General features: G+C 38.0%; 1 protein-coding gene across 1 annotated transcript; it reads right to left on the bottom strand.

Annotated features, from left to right (window-relative positions):
• Window positions 1–1,491: 1,491 nt before the first annotated feature.
• On the bottom strand, window positions 1,492–11,135 carry tmem72 (transmembrane protein 72; the record flags this gene model as incomplete). The annotated part of the gene is made up of 6 exons (XM_081350518.1): window positions 1,492–1,564; window positions 3,687–4,068; window positions 4,277–4,416; window positions 4,505–4,576; window positions 7,697–7,763; window positions 11,066–11,135. 6 exons carry the CDS (start codon window positions 11,133–11,135, stop codon window positions 1,492–1,494), a joined length of 804 nt encoding a protein of 267 aa, XP_081206644.1.
• Between the last annotated feature and the right edge of the window lie 9,778 nt (window positions 11,136–20,913).

The raw sequence follows: 20,913 nt of genomic DNA, 5'->3' as shown, positions 1-20,913 counted from the left end.
CCTTGTGTTCTGAATTTTTATATTTTATAGTAGTATTATATTAGTTTTAGTTTATATTTCCACAGCATGAAGGTAAGATCTTATGGATTTATGAACTCACCACTAGTTTTAAAATCTTCCCGGTTTATAAACCGTATATACTACAGTATATACAGTATACTGACATTTGTTTTGTCGTCAGCTTCAAGCATTACAATGCTCATGGTCACAAGCTAATAACTAGGCATAATAAATGTGGCTAACGCAAAAACAGAAGTCAAAACCACAAAATTTTAAAGAAGGATGCACACTTGTTTCTTTTGTGCATAAGGTATATAGTGTCTCTCGGGCCGCAGCTGTGGTTAATAAAGAGTAGGAGATAGAATTCTCAATTTTGGGTAAACTGTCATCATTTACTCACCCATATGTCTTTCTAAAGTATGACTTTCTTGTGTAAATAACAAAAGCAAGATTTATTGAAGAACAGTGTAACCAAACCATTTTGGTGACTATTGACTTCCATTGAAAGGATAAAAAAAGACCATATATTTTGTTCCACAGAAGAAGGAAAGACATGAGGGTGAGTAAATGATGACAGAATTTTTTAATTTTGGGTGAACTATCCCATTTAAACTAGATTGTTGCAAGAATATGAATTATCTCAGATATGTGTAAATATGTGTTTCGACTTTATTTCATTTGAATTGTCTCAAATATAGAAAAGACACTATAATGCTAAATATAAAAAGGAAATTATGACTCTAGGCTAGACACTGGCTATATTTAAATTTCCAGAGAAGTACACACACAACAGCACTTCTGCTATTCATCTGTGTGGAGACAAATGGAATATATTGATCAGGGTCCAAGTTCACTAAAGGGAACATAAATCATCCTAATAGTGACTTTGCCCAAAACATTTATTTAAAACAGCTTTGACAATACTAAGAGCTAAAATCTCTGAATTTAAATAACAGCTATGCTTTTTAAATAGCACCTTTTAGTTGGCATATTTACATCATTAACCCACAAGGGATTATGGGTATTTCCCATAGCTTTAATTTTGTATTTGATCACTTGTCGTTATTAAGGGGGATTTTTAAGCCAAAGAAGATCCAGAAAGATTTATTAGTGGATTTATGTGGGAGTTTAATTCTTGTAATTCTAAAGCATCATTGCCTGCCCCATTGATGCTCATAGATTTTTCACTCCAGTTATTTTGAACAATTTCTGCTCTGCGAGTCTGCGACTAGCTAAGATCGCCAGTAAAATGTTGAAGCTATTCGATTTACACAGTTAGAAGCACAACACAAGTGCAATAAATTTATTGTTTAATGGAATATTTTTTCCATGAAGTACAACATGAATGCAGCATATCCTATGTTAATCAAGTATTCAGGATGTTGAAGACATCCATACAGGTTAATGGAGAGGAATTAGGCCTGGGGGGTTGCTGTCCAGTCTTTAGACTGAAAACCCCCTTGTCTGGGTCAGTATGATGAATGGAATCTCTTAATTGTATTGACATATGGAGAATGGGTGCAGGAGATACAGGCTTAAGGTTACAGACTGGAATAAAAAGCAGCTCTTTGACTGACAGTGTTCAAATGTTGTTTAGGGAGCTCGCTTCTTGTAAAAGAAGGATGTTAACAATTGTTCCGTCAATTAATCTGTACCAGGTATGATTTCCTCATGTGGGGTTGGTCAGGGTAAAATTGCAAGCACAATAAACCTTACAAGAATAGAAAATTGGTTACTTTGCCATAGACTAGAGACCATAGACGTCTCTCTAGCTGTCACAATCTTTTTTGGTGCTCTGTCGCATGACAAATCATTGTAGCGCCTCATCGATCATTTCTTCCGCTTTACTTGTTACAACACGAAATTAACATGAATGAACATCACAAGAATGTTGAAAGATACAGTACAACATACTGAAATACGTGTTGTCACAATCGCTCAATCTGTTTCAGTTGTAGCCTACCTTAGAAAAGTCAGCAAGAACATTTAACTTAGAGAGGAGCATTTTTCTAAATATATGCACTAAATTGCATAGCCTATTCATTGTATTTTTACTTAACCTTTTCTTGAATGTTTGAATAAATTGGTTTTATGACAGCCACAATTTAAATGTTAAAATGAAATAATGAATAGAAACATAATTATATAACGTTATTATAAAAACGTCCTTGTGTGTAATTTATGTAAGGGATAATGTATAGAGAGGCGGTCGTGGTAAGTCCCGCCCCTTCCGCAAAACCCCGCTGGACCTCAAAGTTGAAAAACCGTCAATGCAAGTGAATGGGAGAAAATAATTATTTTCTGGTCCCGTTTGAATTGTGCCATGAATGTGAACATATGTTGTCTGTGAATTTTTTATATAACTTTTCGTGTAAAGAATGATACAATTTAGCGGGTAGAAGTTTGATACGGTTAGACTTTGTGTGAGAGCACTTTGTGGACTACAACTCTCGACAGGTTTGAAACGTCACCACCACTAGCACACGGACTAGCTCACGGATCCCGCTATACATGGCTGTGTCTTTGGTGCACTTCACCGCCTTCTTTCAGGGAGAGGACAAAATCGTTGAGGTTGGCGAAAAACACGGGTAAGTCAACTTTATGGGGTGACGTCACATAGGCGACATGTAGTCTTTCTCGTTATGTCTTTTCCACAACTGCTAGCTGAAGAATCATACCATATACTGTCAAACTCGTAGCATGGAGAGTTATATAAAAAAATCACAGACAACATATGTTCAATTCATGGCACAATTCAAACGGGATCAGAAAATAATTATTTTCTCCCATTCACTTGCATTGACGGTTTTTCAACTTTGAGGTCCAGCGGGGTTTTACGGAAGGGGCGGGACTTACCAGCTCTATAGGTCATAAGACCCGCCTCCCCATGTTATTCAACGGGACGTGAGACCAACTAAACAATTAAATTACACTTCAAATATCTTTTTTTCCAAAGGTGGTTTCTTTCATTTGCTGTCGTTTTAATCACGCTGATGTAAGTTCAAGTGTCTGTTTCAAAAATAAGTTGGTTTTTAGTTAGTTACGTGATGCGGTGGTGTAACGTCATGATTGACAGCTGTGATTGACAGGTTCTCGAGCGAATAGTCACTGAAGCACCAACGGACATTTTTTTCGGGATCTTCAGGAGACTGAGGATATTGTGTTTACTTTATTTTAACAAGCCTCTTGTCGTACTGCAATCAATTTTTAAAAAAGTGTGCAGAATCCACTCTCCCTGAGTGAGTTCTGCGAGAGTGAGGGCGGAGCGTTGATCTCGCGGCTTTACTTCCTGCTCACTACTGCGCAGGTCTGGTCCCGAGATCGCTACTGCGCAGACTCAAGTTCCAATATGTCAGCGCCATATCGGGACTCTGGCGGCTTCAGTTCTCATCAATGGAAGAGAGCGAAGGGGCGTCGTCCATCTTTTTTTACAGTCTATGTTTGTTATCAAGAAATAACAGACCGCATTCTACATTAGAATTCAGCCAAGCCATATAATACATGTAAATAGCCTAGAAATCAATTCATTTTAAACCAATGATGTGCCAACTGTGGTTCCCTGTATAGTTTACAGCATTAATTGAAATATATTTTTATCATATTCTAAGAAGAGCTATTTGTATTAACTTTTCACATAGCATCTAATGCCTACATTGATTTATAACACCATTATCACTCACATTTACAGTGTAATCATTGGTGCTTTATCTGACGTGGTCTCCTCTTGCTCCACCTCATGGTATTCTTCCATTTCAGTATCACTACATCTGAGACTCTCAATGAAGTGCACATTTCTTGTGTCTGTTTGTCTTTTCTTGCGTTGGGCATTCTTCACTGACTGAGCCCTGTCTTTGGGGCCATGCAGTCGGCTATTGCTAGGAAAAAAAGAAGCTCTTTTGCCGGAGATGACGTGGAAGAAAGAGACGTGTTCAGTGTCCCCCGTGTCTGGCACACAGACGGAAGACAGAGCCGGGTCACAATACGATGCACTGGACTCTTTAGGCAGATCTGCCTTTTTCTTTTTGCTCAATATGAAGTTAAAGAATCCAGTCACTACCAGCATAACTCCTGTAAAGTATAGGCAAAGTTTCTTAATTCATGTTAACCTGTATGCTAGTGTGTTCCTAAACTTGGTCAGAATTCACCTTTAGCAGATATTTACATATTTAAATTGTTTTGATTTACAGTAATGCTTATCATTCAGTGAAATATGTTATTATTTATATGTTTATTAAATAATATAATAATATATGATTTATGTAATAAATTGAAAGACCTGGTATTACAGCGTGCCATGCAAGCACTGGATGCAGGAAACACACCACAGACATCATTGTGTAGTATAGAAATTTCTGAAAACCTCCAACTTTGGTCATCTTCTTCCAAAGAATGAAAATCTTCCATGTGGGTGGACAACTGCACGCAATAAAAACAGATATGAGTAAATGCATTGATTAAAATCGCACAAGCAAGTACATGATTCATATAATCTGATTGTACGTACGGAAGGCACATTGCCAACAGAGTGTCAATGAAATAGGCAACTTCAAAAAGCATGATCACCAGCGAGGAAAGCCTGTGGGAATACAAACAGGAGTAATGCAGTGGTTTATAAAATTCCTAACTTTTTGTTAGGAAGAAAGTAAATTCAAACAATTCAAAAGGGTACCAAAACATTCTTTAAAGTCCATATGAAATCATGTTTACTCTATTAATGTTTTTGGTGAACGATTTAAATGTTACTCTCACTTCTCAAAATGCAATCAGTTCCTGGAGAATCAATTCAAGTCCCACTTCACATGTTTTCTTATTGAGAATCCTGAATCTCGCCTCAATAAAGTAAAATGGACTGTGAATATGTATTTATGTTCACTTTAATCACTTGTTCCTCTTCATGCTTTTTATCCAGAGTAAGATATTCATTACCATTCACTAGATATTTGATCTCGCATTTTCGGGATGTTTATGATATTTTGGTGTTCATGCATGTGAACAACCGCTTAATCCCTATGGAAATATCTCCCTGTTGTTCATGCAGAACCTCTCTGGTCTGGCTGTGAGCCCAGAAAGATCAGATAATCTGGGACAAGAGGCCCATTTGCCTCCATCTGTGTAATTCTCACGAGGCGCTTCTGTATTGCCAGCTATAGTTAGAAATGGAATGACAGTGGCCTTCAGTGATCATGTTCCTTATAGGCTTTATGCGCCAGAGAAACAAGCGCACAGCAATCCTTATAATTTTGTGTTTGAACTTCCGTTTTTGCGTTAGTCCTGTATATTTCTATGGCATCGCTGTCGAAGAGCAATTAGCTGGTTAAGTGGATTTACTAGGGCTGTAACGATACACTCATGTCACGATTCGATACATATCACGATAGTGAACTCATGATACAATATTATTGCGTTACTCCAAGATATAATGTAAAAGGTTAACAAAAAATGACCTGTTGATAAAAATGCTAAAATTTGGTATTACATTGGGTGTGGAAATGAATGTGCTGGTAACCCAATGCACAGGACAATAGTGACACCAGAATAAAAATACTCATGATTCTGATGCTGAAAACCGAATTATTTTAGACAAATATCCCAGACAGCAACATAGTTTCGGCCCAGAACCGGCCCACATCTGGTACGATCTGTGGCCCGGATCTGGGCCAGTGTCCGTGCCGGTGTCCATCTCCGTGTCAGTCTCCTTGCTGGTGTCCGTCTCCGTGCCGGTGTCAGTCTTTGTGCCAGTGTCTGTGCCCGTGCCGATCTCTGTGCCCGTGCCGGTGTCAGTCTCCGTGCCGGTGTCCGTCTCCGTACCGGTGTCCGTCTCCGTGCCGGTGTCCGTCTCCATTCCAGTGTCCGTCTCCGTGCCAGTGCCGGTGTCCATGCCGGTGCCGGTGTCCGTGCTGGTGTCTGTCTCCGTGCCAGTGTCCGTCTCCGTGCCGGTGTCAATAACGGTGCCAGTGTCCATCTCTGTGCCGGTGTCAGTCTCCATCTCCGTGCCGGTGCCCGTGTTCGTGCCGGTGTCTGTGCCGGTATCGGTGCTGGTGTCCATCTCCGTGCCGGTGTCTGTGCCCGTCTCCATGTCCTTGACGGTGTCCGTCTCCATGTCCTTGCCGGTGTCCATGCCTGTGCCGGAGTCCGTCTCCATGCCAGTGCCGGTGTCCGTCTCCGTGTCAGTCTACATGCCGGAGTCCGTCTCCATGCCAGTGCCGGTGTCCGTCTCCGTGTCAGTCTACATGCCGGAGTCCATCTCCATGCCAGTGCCGGTGTCCGTCTCCGTGTCAGTCTACATGCCGGTGTCTGTCTTCGTGCCGGGTTCTGTCTCCGTGCCAGTCTCCGTGCTGGTGTCCGTGTCCATGTCAGTGCCGGTGCCCGTGTCCGTCTCCCTGCTGATGTCCGTCTCCATGCCAGTGCCGATGTCTGTCTCCGTGTTAGTCTCCATGCCGATGCCCGTGCCAGTGTCCGTGTCCGTGCCAGTGTCCGTGCCGGTGTCCATGCCCGTGCTGGTGTCCATCTGGGGTCACTGGGGACCAACAACTGTTTGGTTAGCCACATTCTTCAAAATATCTTCTTTTGAGTTCAGCACAAGAAATAAATTAATACAGGTTAATAAAAACAAAAAAAACAAAGAAAAAAATCACTCAGTGCACTGAAAACTTTAATAGTAGCTTTAATAAGTATCAATGCATAATTTATACAGTGAAGTCTATGTAGTGTTTTATTTTTAATATTTGTTCATTTAACTTCTTTCTTGAATGCTTCTGTTAAATACACCTACTGTGGCTGGAAAAATAACACACTGTTTATTTAATTTGTATATTATGTAATCTGAATCTTTGTTCTTATCTTTTAATAACAAAGAAAATAATAACAAAGATTTTATCTTTGCCACTTTGGCCTTAATGTCTGACATTCTTTTTTATTTTACATTTTGTTACCTAGTAAAGCTTTGTTTTTAAAATAGGGACATTAGTTTGGCTGTAATGCTCAGTCACTAGCAAAATAGTAAAACCAACATGAAAAAGAATCGTGATAAAATCATGAATCATGATTTTTCCTGAAAAAGAAAAACGTGATATGATATTTTTGCCATATCTAACACCCCTACTTCTGCGCACTGTGCCTTGGCATGCGCAGGCTGACCCCGCTCTGTGATTTTACGTGGCCTACCACTTTGTGGCTGAGTTGCTGTTGTTCCCAATTGCTACCACTTTGTTATAATACCACTAACAGTTGACCGTGGAATATTTAGTAGTGAGGAAATTTCACGAATGGACTTATTGCACAGATGGCAACCTATCATACCACGCTTGAATTCACTGAGCTCCTGAGAGCGACCCATTCTTTCACAAATGTGTGTAGAAGCAGTATGCATGCCCAGGTGCTTGATTTTATACAACTGTGGCCATTGGAGTGATTGGAACACCTGAATTCAACGATTTGGAGGACAAGGATACAAAGTATTAATAACAAATACTATCATAAAACAATAACTGAAAATACATTAAAGGAATGGTCAATTCTAAAATGGGAAAACAAACTGATCAGTCTCTTAGATCTAACCACATTTCTAAAAATCACTGTGGCTTTATTTGCTCATTGCAGGAAAAATTAAATACAATCTGACAGGAAGACATGTCTCAGAGAACTTTCATATGAATAACAATGTGCTATACCTCCCACAGCAGCTTATTATACTCACAGGAGGTAGACGGCCAAGCTGTTGAACTCCCCTTGTCTCTGAGTCTCTACACCCACTGCACAAAGCACTGACAACACATAAACACACACAGATTAAACTTAACCTGCAGAAATCATAATCAATTAATTACGAATTTACTGCTTATTCAGATTAGTAGTTGTTGTTGAAGTTGTTAAATTTAGGTATAAGGGAGGATTAAGGGATGTAGAAATTAGAATATGGTCATGGCCATAAGGCATTAATGTTATATTAATATTAATATTATAATAGTATTATAGGTACTGTATAAGTACTAACAGAAAATATGTTAGTATATGTAAGCTGATAAGAAACTAGTTTATAGTGAGAATTGGTCCCCAAACTGAAGTGTTAAAAAAATAAAAAATAAATTAATAAAAAAAATGTTTTAATTTGTGCCGAATATCGACCCCCTGCTAAATTATTACCAGCCAATGCTAGGGGGTAATAATTTGGCGGGGTCGAAATTCGGCACAACACCTGTATAACCTTTGGACTTTTCACAAAAATGGAATGCAATTCCTATTGTGGCCGCTAGATGTCAGATTTGCCACACACTAGGCCTACAGTTTGGCAAATAAACCCCAGGTTTCAAAAAAAAAAATAAAAAATTACAAATCAAAAACAAATGACATAAAATACAATACATGTGAAATAAAACATTTTGAACATTTTGAAACATTTTCATAAGATTTGTGAATGAAATGCGTAAAAAGTATTTTTCTTGTATTAGGCTACTAAAAAATGAGTAGCCTAAATAGGCCTACTCTTAGTATTATTATCATGTCATTTGTAACACTAGCTAGTTTTATTCACATTACACCTTGAAAATTAGATTAAAAAAAACTATTTCTTATTATTTGTAAAATATATCATAACAAGCAAAAACATTTTAAGAGCCAAGTCAAGTCACCTTAGTTATATAGCGCTTTTTACAATACAGATTGTTTCAAAGCAGCTTTACAGAGATAACAGAAAAATTATACAACAAAGTTTGTTTCTAGAAGAAAGTAGCATCACAGTCCAGCTTAAGTAAGTTCAATGATGGTTAATTTTTCTTGTAAAAAAGTTATTCATTTAGTTCATTTATAGCCGTTCTGTAGAAAACCGCGATGTCATCGTTTCGTTTCCCGAAAGCAACGTTAGCCACTATGGTCGCAAGTTCCGTCCTTATCTTATCAGGGGTGCGTTTCCCGTACAACTATATAGCTCGCTGCTTAACTACCATAGTACGATGTATCGTTGGAGAAATCAACTAGCTAGTCACGACTGTTTCCCGAAACCGTAGGCCTATGTCGCAAAGTATCGTTCAACCACGTTGGTTTATGACGTCTCGCACGTGGTGGACTAATAAATTATTTTAATTAATCTGTTTGAGATCGAATTAACGCTAGATTTTGTCATATAAGTTACAGACATGGCATCTGAAGACCATTTCTAATTTTTCTCAGTTATTTTGCTTTATTACCAGACTCAATATTTGGCTCGTTCTTAGTAGCTAGAGCACGTTCGCACATGCGCAGTCTTCAAAAACGGTGCTTTAAATCTCTGGACAAACTAAAAGACGTAAATTACATTTGTATGTATTCTAAATAAATAACACGGGTTGTACTGAATGTCAGCTTGCTTATTTTGCTAAAGATAAGGATTTAGTCAGTCTACATCTCATGTAAACTAGAAATATGCTTCTAACCACGCAGCTCGAGAGCTGTCGTTCCAACCACACAAGTTTGCGATGCTGTTTGCGAACGTTCGTTGGAACGATGGTTTCGGGAAACACCAAATCGTTGAACTATGCTGATAACGACGGAACTTGGACCATAGTTGGCTAACGATGCTTTCGGGAAACGCACCCCTGAAAGCATCGTTAGCCAACTATGGTCACAAGTTCCCTCGTTACCAATAGAGTTCAATGGACATTGCGATGAACTTGCGACCATAGTTGGCCAACAATGCTTTCGGGAAACGCACCCCAGCATAGTTCAACGAGTCGGTCGTGTTTCCCGAAACCATCGTTCCTACGAACATTCGCAAACAGCATCGCAAAGTTGTGTGGTTGAAACGACAGCTCCCGAGCTGTGAAGCATAGTTTCTAGATTGCATGACATGTGGACTTAATAAATCCTTATCTTGAGCAAAATAAGCAAGATGACATCCAGTACAACAGTGTCTTTTATTTAGAATACATAGGCCTACACATGTCCTTTACGTCTTTTAGTTTGTCCAGAGATTTAAAGCACCGTTTTTGAAGACTGCGCATGTACGAACGTGCTCTAAGAACCAGAACGAATGTATGTTAAACTGACATCTTAAAGATGTCTATCAGATGTTAGTAAACAGCAGATGCTTTCCAGATGAAGTGATCTTTAACAGACATCTTGCAGACGTACGTGTGCTATCTGGGTATGATTGAATCTGGAAATAAAGCAAAATAACTGAGAAAAATGAGAAATAGTCCTCAGATGACATGTCTGTAATTTATATCAAAACATCTAGCATTAATTCGATCTCAAACAGTTTCATTAAAAGAAGTTATTACTCCACCACTATGACGTCACATAAACCAACGTGGTTGAACGACCACTTTGCGACAATATGGTTTTGGGAAACAGTGACTTTAGTTGATTTTTTCAACGATGCATCGTACTATAGTGAAGCATCGAGTTACGTCGTTGTACGGGAAACGCACCCCTGCTCAGTTCAGTTCTCATATACGCAGGCAGATCAATAATATTGTTGAATATTAGATTAAATGTCCCCAACTAAGCAAGCCAAAAGCCAAAGGCGACAAAGGCTACAGTGGCTAGGAACCAAAACTCCATCAGGTGTTAGAATGGAGAAAAGAAATGAAGTAGGCCAATATAATGTGGATCTATTACTTTGCATAGTCCCATTATTAGTAGTATTATTTAATAAAACTAAAAGCCCTGTTGGTTTTAAAGTTTACTATTGAATAATCTTGCATTCAATATTGTTTATGTAATTGTTGGACTTAAGGAATCTCAGTCATGTAGTAAATCATCCCTACTCATAGATTTCTTTTATTTCTTTTTGCATTATTTTTATTTTTATTTTTTTACATACACTTACCCTCTATTTCAACTTAAATGGGCCATTTCCTAAACACTGGAACAGGGCCTTTCTTTCCCTCATTTTAAAGGTTACAGTATGTTGGGTAATGAGCACAAAATGCACATTTCAGAATTCGAAACATCAATCACAGGGTTTAAAAATTGCTCCTAATGCATTTTTGATGCAACTGGTGCAACATATATTTTTTTCATTTAAAGGTAATTTATAGCACTTTCAGTGAAACAATGGTCAACAGAAGTACAGAAAAGACAGTCCTACCTGCAGCAGTCGAGATGCCAAGAACTCTGCAGGCACATTCCAATATAACCCACAAAGCTGAGCCCTTCATGGCTGAAATTAAAACTTTTTTCACTTTAGAACATTTGTTGATAGTTAACGTTCTCTTTCGACTGTTAATTCATTGGTAGTTAAAAGAGGAAGTCAGAACTTTGTGTAAGGATGGCAGCGCCACCGCAGCCCCATGGTTAGTAATCTCCTCGCCTGAGCCGGAGGGTGCCGTCGGCTGCGTCCCAGTGCAGAGTTTACCCTAGTAATCAGCCTAACAGAAAAAACTAAAACCCAAACACACCACCCTCTGCTTGTTCCTGCTAAATTCCACCTCTACTCAAGGTGAGTGGACCAAACTAAGTTTACAGTTAAAGATTACCTGACTAGGTACTAGCAAAGAGCACAAATAAGGCATGTTCCCTGAGGGATAGACACACACACATGTAAATACACACTTGTGCACACAAGCCTGTTGCAGGACCCTCAGGTTACGAGCAGTGACCTTCCAGAGGAGGTATTCCACCCTCCATCCTTTTACAGCTGCTGAGGGACACATTCAAATTAAATTACCTTCATCCAATCAGCCAATTAATCAAAAATGTCCTTGCCCAAGGTCAGATGTGTTTTTACAAAGTAAATGTACATGGAGTCTCAAACGTCTGCCTGATAAGCCCTGTCCTGAACTGATGATTAATGGTGGAGAAAGCAGCAGTACTTTCAGAGTCCAATCCTGACACAAGACAGATGTTAATCATTCAGCAGAGGCACTGAACAGACACCATCTCTTCCAGTCTTTAGTTACCTGTGTCAAAGGTCAGACTTTTCTCAGTCATAACAGATCACAATTGATTAGAACCACAGCGTGGCGCATGACGGCATGACACAGTGAGGGTCTGTGTAATTAAATCTGATCACACATCACTACAGTATTGCTAGGATTTCAAACCACATGCGTATCTTCGGCATTATAAGACACATCACATCATTTTGGTTAATATATTGACTGATTAATAATACTTGATTTTTTAATAAAACTGTACAAAATAATAACACCAGTGTGAAAAAGAAAAAATGTTATCTACTATACAACTGAGTTAAATACTATGAATAATAATAATAATAATGTATTTTCGAAATATTTTATTATCCTATAATCTTAGGCCTAACTATTATTATTATTATCACTATAAACAGTACTATTATTTTTTTAATTTAGTTTTTATTATATTATTATAATTAATTATATGTGATTAGTATTACTAAATTTATAGTAATAAATATTTTAAACACTAAATATTTAAAAATAAATATGGTAAAAAAAAAGAAAAAAACGGGCAAAATTATATTTTTTTGTTGCAAACAGAGCACTTGCATCACTTCATAAAATTGAGGTAAAACCACTGGAGTTACATGGATTACTTTAATGATGTCTTTACTACCTCTCTGGGGCTTGAAAGTGGTAGTTGTGTATAGCTGTCAATGGAGGGACGGAAAGCTCTCAGATTTTGATAAAAAGATCTGTTCCGAAGATGAAATTCTTACAGGTTTGGAATGAGGGTGAGTAATTAATGACAGAATTTACATTTTTGGGTAAACTAACCCTTTAAAAGAAAGTTGTGAACAGCAAAATGTACCATAATGTGCATATCACACATGTCAGCTGTTACAACATAACTAAACACAATTGTACAGAAATTCATGGTCTATCAAAGAGACAGTCAAAATCATAACTTCCTCTGGCTCTGTACAGAATCTCCGAGGTTGAATACCTTGTTGGCCAGCTCATCCTTTAGGGAAATATATCCTGAATGTTCATAAATAAGCGGAAAATAAAGGGGTTATGGGAGTAACTAGGAAAATATTACAGATGTGAACTGTAAATCCTTTTTAAAAAGGTTTATGTGGCCTGGACATTCAAGGGACAAAAGAGGGTCTCCCGAAACCAACAGATTAACTGACTTCAGTTCTCAGTAACTGAGGCCCTGAAGAAGACAACATTATGTACTATACATCCTACTGTCCAGAGTGAAATAGGCTATCTTGGCAAATACTTGGAGAGTTCTGCTCTAATTTACAACTCTGATATCCAAGTTGACTCCTGCTAAGAGGAAAAATGTAAATCCCCTAACATTAGAACAAGGCTACCTTTGTTTTCTGCCTGGGTCAACTGTTTTCCAGATTAGCAGAATTTTAGTCCAGGTATGTGCATTTCTGTGCTATGTTCTTTATTCACACTGTGAATTCACAACCACAGACCACTAAAAACAAGTTTAAGAGCATGATCAAACCTTTTAAACTAACTCACCATTATTACAACAAACGTATACTTATATAGGCTACAGAATGTGGCATGTATATATTTTCCTAAACATCAAAATACAACATATACTATATTGCCAAAAGTTTTGGGATGTCTGCCTTTACATGCACACGAACTTAATTGACATCCCATTCTTAATCCGTAGGGTTTAATATGGAGTTGGCCCATCCTTTGCAACTATAACAGCTTCAACTCTTCTGGAAAGGCTTTCCACAAGTTTTTGGAGTGTGTTTATGGGAATTTTTGTCCATTCTTTAGAAGCGCGTTTGTGAGGTCAGGCACTGATGTTGGACGAGAAGGCCTGGCTCACAGTCTCCGCTGTAATTCATCCCAAAGGTGTACTATCGAGTTGAGGTCAGGACTCTGTGCAGGCCAGTCAAGTTCCCCCACACCAAATTTGCTCATCCATGTCTTTTATGGACCTTGCTTTGTGCACTGGTGCGCACTCATGTTGGAAAAGGAAGGGGCCATCCCCAAACTGTTCCCACAAAGTTGGGAGCATGAAATTGTCCAAAATGTCTTGGTATGCTGAAACATTAAGAGTTCCTTTCACTGGAACTAAGGGGCCAAGCCCAACCCCTTGAAAAACAACCCCACACCATAATCCCCCCTCCACCAAACTTTACACTTGGCACAATGCGGTCAGGCAACCGTTCTCCTGGCAGCCGCCAAATCCAGACTCATCCATCGGATTCCCTGACAGAGAAGCGTGATTCGTCACTGCAGAGAACACGTCTCCATTGCTCTAGAGTCCAGTGGCGGCGTGCTTTACACCACTGCATTCTTTCACAAATGTGTGTAGAAGCAGCCTGCATGCCCAGGTGCTCGATTTTATACAACTGTGGCCATGGAAGTGATTGGAACACTTGAATTCAATGATTTGGAGGGGTGTCCCAATACTGTTGGCAATGTAGTGTACAGTAGTAATAAAACATTTCTGACTGTGATTCCTTGTTATAGCCTACAGTCAGAAATCTTCAATGTCTCAGATTTTGGGTATTTTTTATCAATTGCCACGGGAAAGTCCAATAAGTTAGGAAAGACATGGTAAACTTAGTCAGAATAGACTGATGATCTGTGCCGAGTTGTAGTGGGAGTAGTTTGAAAACTAGATTAGTTTTGGTCTCTGTAATGTTGAAAAAGCCCAAACCTCAGTTTGTGCAATAATACTATGTTGATTTTGTAAAGACAACATAATTGTCTCCTTACAATGAATTTCTTGTGTCATTTGTTTGTTGCTTTGAATAAATGTGTCTGCTAAATGAATAGATGCTAAAGTAAATACTGTGTACCCACTTTGTGCATCCCTAGTTATGAATCTTTTTGTGCTACATACAACATCTTTTGAGCTCAGAGCAAATCATAGTTGTTATTCATGGAAAATAAAATGAATGCATGCAAAAGTACCCACAAATTGTCATAGCATAACAAGACAGCTTCAGTGCTAGACTATGATAAGCAGCACAAGAGAAACGATCTACATTTTATGAACTGGAAACTGGAACTGAAATGGGTTTTAAAAAAAATGTAGGACAGGTACTTGGTCTATCCTATCCACCATTGTTGATTGGATGGAGGCAGATCTGGGGTGCGTTTCCCGTACAACTATACTATAGCTCGCTGCTTAACTACCATAGTACGATGCATCGTTGGAGAAAGCAACTAGCTAGTCACGACCATAGATATCATATAAAGGCTAGATGTCTTAAGGCGGAGTCACTTCCGGCATCACCGGCGGCCATCTTACCACAGGGCTCTGTGAATTAAGGTGAGTGATCAGCACGCACACAAATCCTCTTATCTCGGTGAAATCTTGACGGATTTACAAACGGTTTGGTTTCTTACAAACGTCATTACCGTGGCTATAATTCTTTCATACGGAAGTCCATTTGTATAAGTTTTCATATGTATGCAGTTCCATAGCTACATCTCTGACGTTTATAACAAAGCAAACCGTTTGAAAATCGGTAGAAAATTGACCAAGTTATGGTTATTTAAAAGTACATGCACCATGTTACGAGTCAGCGAGCACCCTGTGGTAAGATGGCCGCCGTGTGCGGACGTCGACCTCCATTGGCCAGCAGCGCGGACGAGACATCTAGCCTTTATATGATATCTATGGTCACGACTGTTTCCCGAAACCGTATGTCGCAAATTATCGTTCAACCACGTTGGTTTATGACGTCTCGCACGTGGTGGACTAATAACTTATTTTAATTAATCTGTTTGAGATCGAATTAACGCTAGATTTTGTCATATAAGTTACAGACATGGCATCTGAAGACCTTTTCTAATTTTTCTCAGTTATTTTGCTTTATTACCAGACTCAATATTTGACTCGTTCTTACATAGTAGAGCACGCTCGCACATGCGCAGTCCTCAAAAACGGTTCTTTAAATCTCTTGACAAACTAAAAGACGTAAATTACATTTGTATGTATTCTAAATAAATAACACGGGTTGTACTGAATGTCAGCTTGCTTATTTTGCTAAAGATAAGGATTTATTCAGTCTACATCTCATGTAAACTAGAAACTATGCTTCTAACCACAGCTCGAGAGCTGTCGTTCCAACCACACAAGTTTGCGATGCTGTTTGCGAACGTTCGTTGGAACCATAGTAGTTTATATCGAATTTTAGTTTCATTTAAAAAATTTAAAAAAGATTTAAAAAATTTCAGGTTGGAACGATGGTTTCGGGAAACACCAAATCGTTGAACTATGCTGATAACGACGGAACTTGCGACCATAGTAACGATGCTTTCGGGAAACGCACCCTTGAATGTGAGCTGGAGGACGTTTGTTTCACTGGAGGATCAAGCTGTGACATTTTTATTTAAATTAGAAGGTAAAAAAAAATGTAAATGCATGCATGGATGCATAATTCATAAAAAGACCAATAGGTTAAACTTTATTTTAAGGTGTCCTTGTTACAGTGTAATTGTACATTTACTGTAAGTGCAGAATAATATTCATTAACAACATGTTCTTAATATTAGGGTAGGATTAAGGTTTGGTTGAGGGTTAGTTGCATGTAATTATGCATAATTTACCGTTATCACTATAGTAAGTACATGTAACATAACAAGAATACTATAAATTACTGCATAACATGCATTTTAGACAATATATAGGCTAGGATGAATTTTCAATTCATGCTGACTTTAACAACAGAAGATATTATGACAACGAGAACATGACAACAACAATATAACATATAAATATCAATTACTTGTTCCTATAAACATAACAACCACAACCCAGAACATAAATACTTGACATTTTGGTTTGGGTTTGGTCTGGTTTATATTTATTGCTGTAATATGTCTGGGCTCTTTCTGCAAAGACATATCATAATTATTTCAGTCAGAGCTGACCCACACTGAGCTGTGATGCTGTAAAGACAGACTGATTGCTGGTTAATGCTGCGGAGTCAAAGTGACCCCTAATTCATGCACTCAAAAGTTCACGTTCATCACATTTATAGGCCTTGAAATGATTTTTACTCATTTGTCCCATGCATACATAAACACATGATGGGTGTGAATCACTCCCACAGGGAATGATATATGAAATTTGATGGCCTTTTGAGGCATGTGCACTTGATATATTGCTTTACCTCAACAAGAAAGAAAAAAAAATCTTATCTTTAGGGAAGTACAAACATCACATATGACACTGCGCCATTTATCTTCCTAGCACACAGACGACAGACTTCTTCAGCAGCAAATCAACAGCAAATCATTTGACAGTGACAATGGTGTTAATGAGTTTGATATGGTGTCGTGGTATGGTAGGCAGCCATAACATAACATTTCATCAGACAGCCCAATGTGTAATTGTGTTGTTAAGCATATGTGAGGGATCGCTGTGAGCTGTTGGAATTTCCCAGCACTGTTGAAATAACATGAGGTCAGAACATTGTGTTTTGCAAGCAGTGCATGGTTCAATCATGATTTGTAGAAATTAAGTTAAAATATGATATTTAGATATAAAAATTATGATTTGTAATAAGTTATAGGAGAACATGCAGCTAAGTGTAGATGAACCATATTGTTTAATGTGTGTTTCTGGACTCCCACTCGTTTCCCATTCTATAATGAGATCTCCGCCATGGATCTGTTATTCATCACGGCCTACAGGGGTACATTTAATCTTGATTACAATGGCAATTTTATCTCGCTTTATAAACATCTCATGAGATGTATTCTTGTTCAACATCAAACTTCTCTGCATTCAGAAAGACCTTTGCTTTTGTTGTTGCAACACAAAGTGAAGAAAAGGATAATTTTTTAGAAGGTTTTGTACTTTAAGTAAATAATATCAAGATGACTGATCATTAAAATACTGCAGCCTTTTTTCTATGTTTTATGCTATACACAACCCAGCCTGCACAAAGAATATCTGCGTGCATATTCTGTATATAATTTTTTTTGAATATACAGTACATATATATTTCATAAATTATTTTTAATGTTTGTGAAAGAGGTCTCTTATGCTCACTCAAATTGTTTATTTAATCAAAAATAAAATTAATAAAAACAGTAATATTGTGAAATATTTGTGCAATTGACTGTTTTCTATTTTAATATATTTAAAAAATGTAATTTATTCCTTTGATGGCAAGACTGAATTTTCAGCAGCCATTACTTCAGTCTTTAGCGTCACACAATTCTTCTAAATCATTTCTTATTATTATCAATATTGAAAACAGTTGTGCTACTTAATATATTTGTGGAAACCATGCTAAACTTTTTTTTTTCAGGATTCTGATGAATATAAAGTTTGAAGGAACAGCATTTATTTGAAACAAATATTTTGTAAGATTACTAATCTCTTCTATTCTATTTTATTTTTATTATTATTAAATTAATGCATCCCTGGGTTACTCTGAACAAAAATAAATCCGAAATTTTGAACAGTATAGTGCATATATGGGCATATATATGTGTATGGGCATATATATTAAATGCCTCATATATTATATGGATCTCACTGACCTTCGCCTTCGGAGGGAGATGATAAATGAGGTCAAAGGAGCCCATTTGATCACTTTCATATTGATACTTTGTAACAAGAAATAGGCATTGTAGTCACTAAATATTTGCTTAGTCATCTCTAAAACTCACATTAATTTGTTCAAGACCAGTTTCCTTGAAACCTGATCTGAAACTAGTTTCATTATGATGTACCTTCATACAAAAACACTACATTTGGTTTCAAATGGTCAACATGTAATATTGTAACCTATAAATCTAAAAACATCCAAGCTTTATGCTTTGAGACACTGTGACACATGATTAGTAAGGCATTTCATGCGTTTAACAAAGTTGCAACACTGACACTATGTGGTTGCAGAAGAAATTGCATTTATTGAATAAGGCCTTCATGCATAAAAAAATAAAAAGCCTTTGTAATATTACGCTACATTCAGACTCCACTGGTTTAGTTACTGGAATATGTTTCTTGTGATCATCCATGAGAAATGCTGAGAGGATGCAGGAATGGGTCTCGCTGACCTTCGCCTTCGGAGAGGGAGATGATAAATGAGGTCAAAGGAGCGTTGGCATCGGCTGATGACATGAGGAGCATCAGCAGTGTCTGTGGAGCTTCATGCTGAAGGGAGCAGTGAAACTCCAGCAGTGAGTCACAACCACCACCACAAACATTCCTCCTTGTTATAGTCTATAGCTGTGATCTTCTCCCAAACGCAGCTCTATCACACTAAGATGGTATGATCATAACTGATCCCGGACTAAATAACCCATTTCATGTCTTCCATTTCGCAGCCAACAGGATCACAGAGTAAATTACCCATGAGTCCCTCAAGGTACAGAGGGATTTGGATGGCTCTCGGAAGGCTTATCTGATGAGTCAGTTCATAGTGGGAAAGAGAATTCATTCCTGTAATGTATTAGTAAAAAAGAAAGTAATCTTATTATTTGAAACTGAAGTCATAGTTCATGCTGTTATGCAAACCTTGAAACGAAATACAATGAAAATAAAAAAAAACATCTGTTCTGCATCTTCCTGACTGCTATATATTTTCATTTATATTAAAAGTGTGAAATACATAACTTGATTAATGTGAGAGTAATAATAAATAATTATTTCATTCATATCTTAAGTGCCCACTTTAACTTAAAAGGCACCTATTATGCAAAATTCACTTTTACATGGTGTTTGAACATAAATGTGTGTTGGCAGTGTGTGAGCAAAACCACCCTAGAATGATAAAAATCCACCCAGTAGTTTTTTTACTATCTCAATAAATCATAAGCACTGTCTCAGAACACCCTGTTCTAGATTTCCCTCACTGTGACGTAGAAATGAGCTAAGCCCCACCGACGTGATTTGATTGACATCTGGTTTTGGCATAGACCCCGCCCTCGGTGATCTGTGTACACCATCCTCCATTGTTTCAACGACAGCCGGTAATGTCTCCTAAGAAGTGTAGGTGTTCTGTTGTTGTGGGATGTAAGAATGGACATACTAGTCTTCACTGACATTTTATTTATGAAGAAAAGGCACCACTTAAACTTCCTAAATACGAGATTCATTTTCTGACTGACTATTTAGTGAACCAGGGTCAAAGTTAATCCTCAAGTGTGGATCGTTGCCTACTGTTCGCGATCCAACGTCACCTCCAGAAGTAAGTGTATTTTATGATTTTTGAGCAAATAGTCATTTCAATCGATGTCAGCCAGTTCAACAACAAATGCGTCTAAAGCTATTTATTGTCGTCATCATAGGATGTCTCAACAAACAACGTCAGACAGTTTTATGTCACGTAGGCATTTTTTTTGCAGCATTTACAAATGTAAATAAATTAAGGTCTGCTCTATCTCCATAGACAGTATATAAACGTCTATCTCCCTCCCCTTAAGAAATAAATAAATAAATCGTTTGTACTTAGCAAACGTTATCACAGTAGTGTGTGTGTGTGGGTGTGTGTGTGTAGTTTCAAAAAATTGCGCGAACGTTATCACAGTTCGTTTGTGTGTGTGTGTGTGTGTGTGTGTGTGTGTGTGTGTGTGTGTGTGTGTGTGTGTTGCACATCCATAATGGCAAAGGGGACGCGATTAAAACTTTGTAAGTACATAAATGTATCAAATAACCATTCCGAGTCGTTTAGTCCATTCTCATTCGTGTTTATTGTGTGCCAGACTCTCTCTTCATCATCTGGGTCCAGCAGCAGGGCGGGGATATGCAGCTCATTTACATTTAAAGTGGTAGACGCCAAAACAGCTCTTTTTAAAACAGGCCCCAAAAATGACATTTTCAAATGGTTATAATAAATTAACTGTGGGGTATTTTGTGCTGAAACTTCACAAATGCATTCTGGGGACACCCAAGACCAATATTACATCTTCTAAAAAGGGGCATAATAGTAGCCCTTTAACTAAATAGGGGGGAGGGGGTTCTTCACGATTAAAGTATAGGGAAGTCATACCTTAAGTGCACTTATGATATTAATGAAATGTGTTTAACATGTAACTAGCATAGCATCCCTCACTCCCT

Source organism: Scardinius erythrophthalmus (genome assembly GCF_964197995.2).
Source record: "Scardinius erythrophthalmus genome assembly, chromosome: 21".
NCBI lineage: Eukaryota > Metazoa > Chordata > Actinopteri > Cypriniformes > Leuciscidae > Scardinius > Scardinius erythrophthalmus.
The sequence above is the reverse complement of the archived record's forward strand: the minus strand, read 5'-3'. Positions and strand labels throughout refer to the sequence as shown.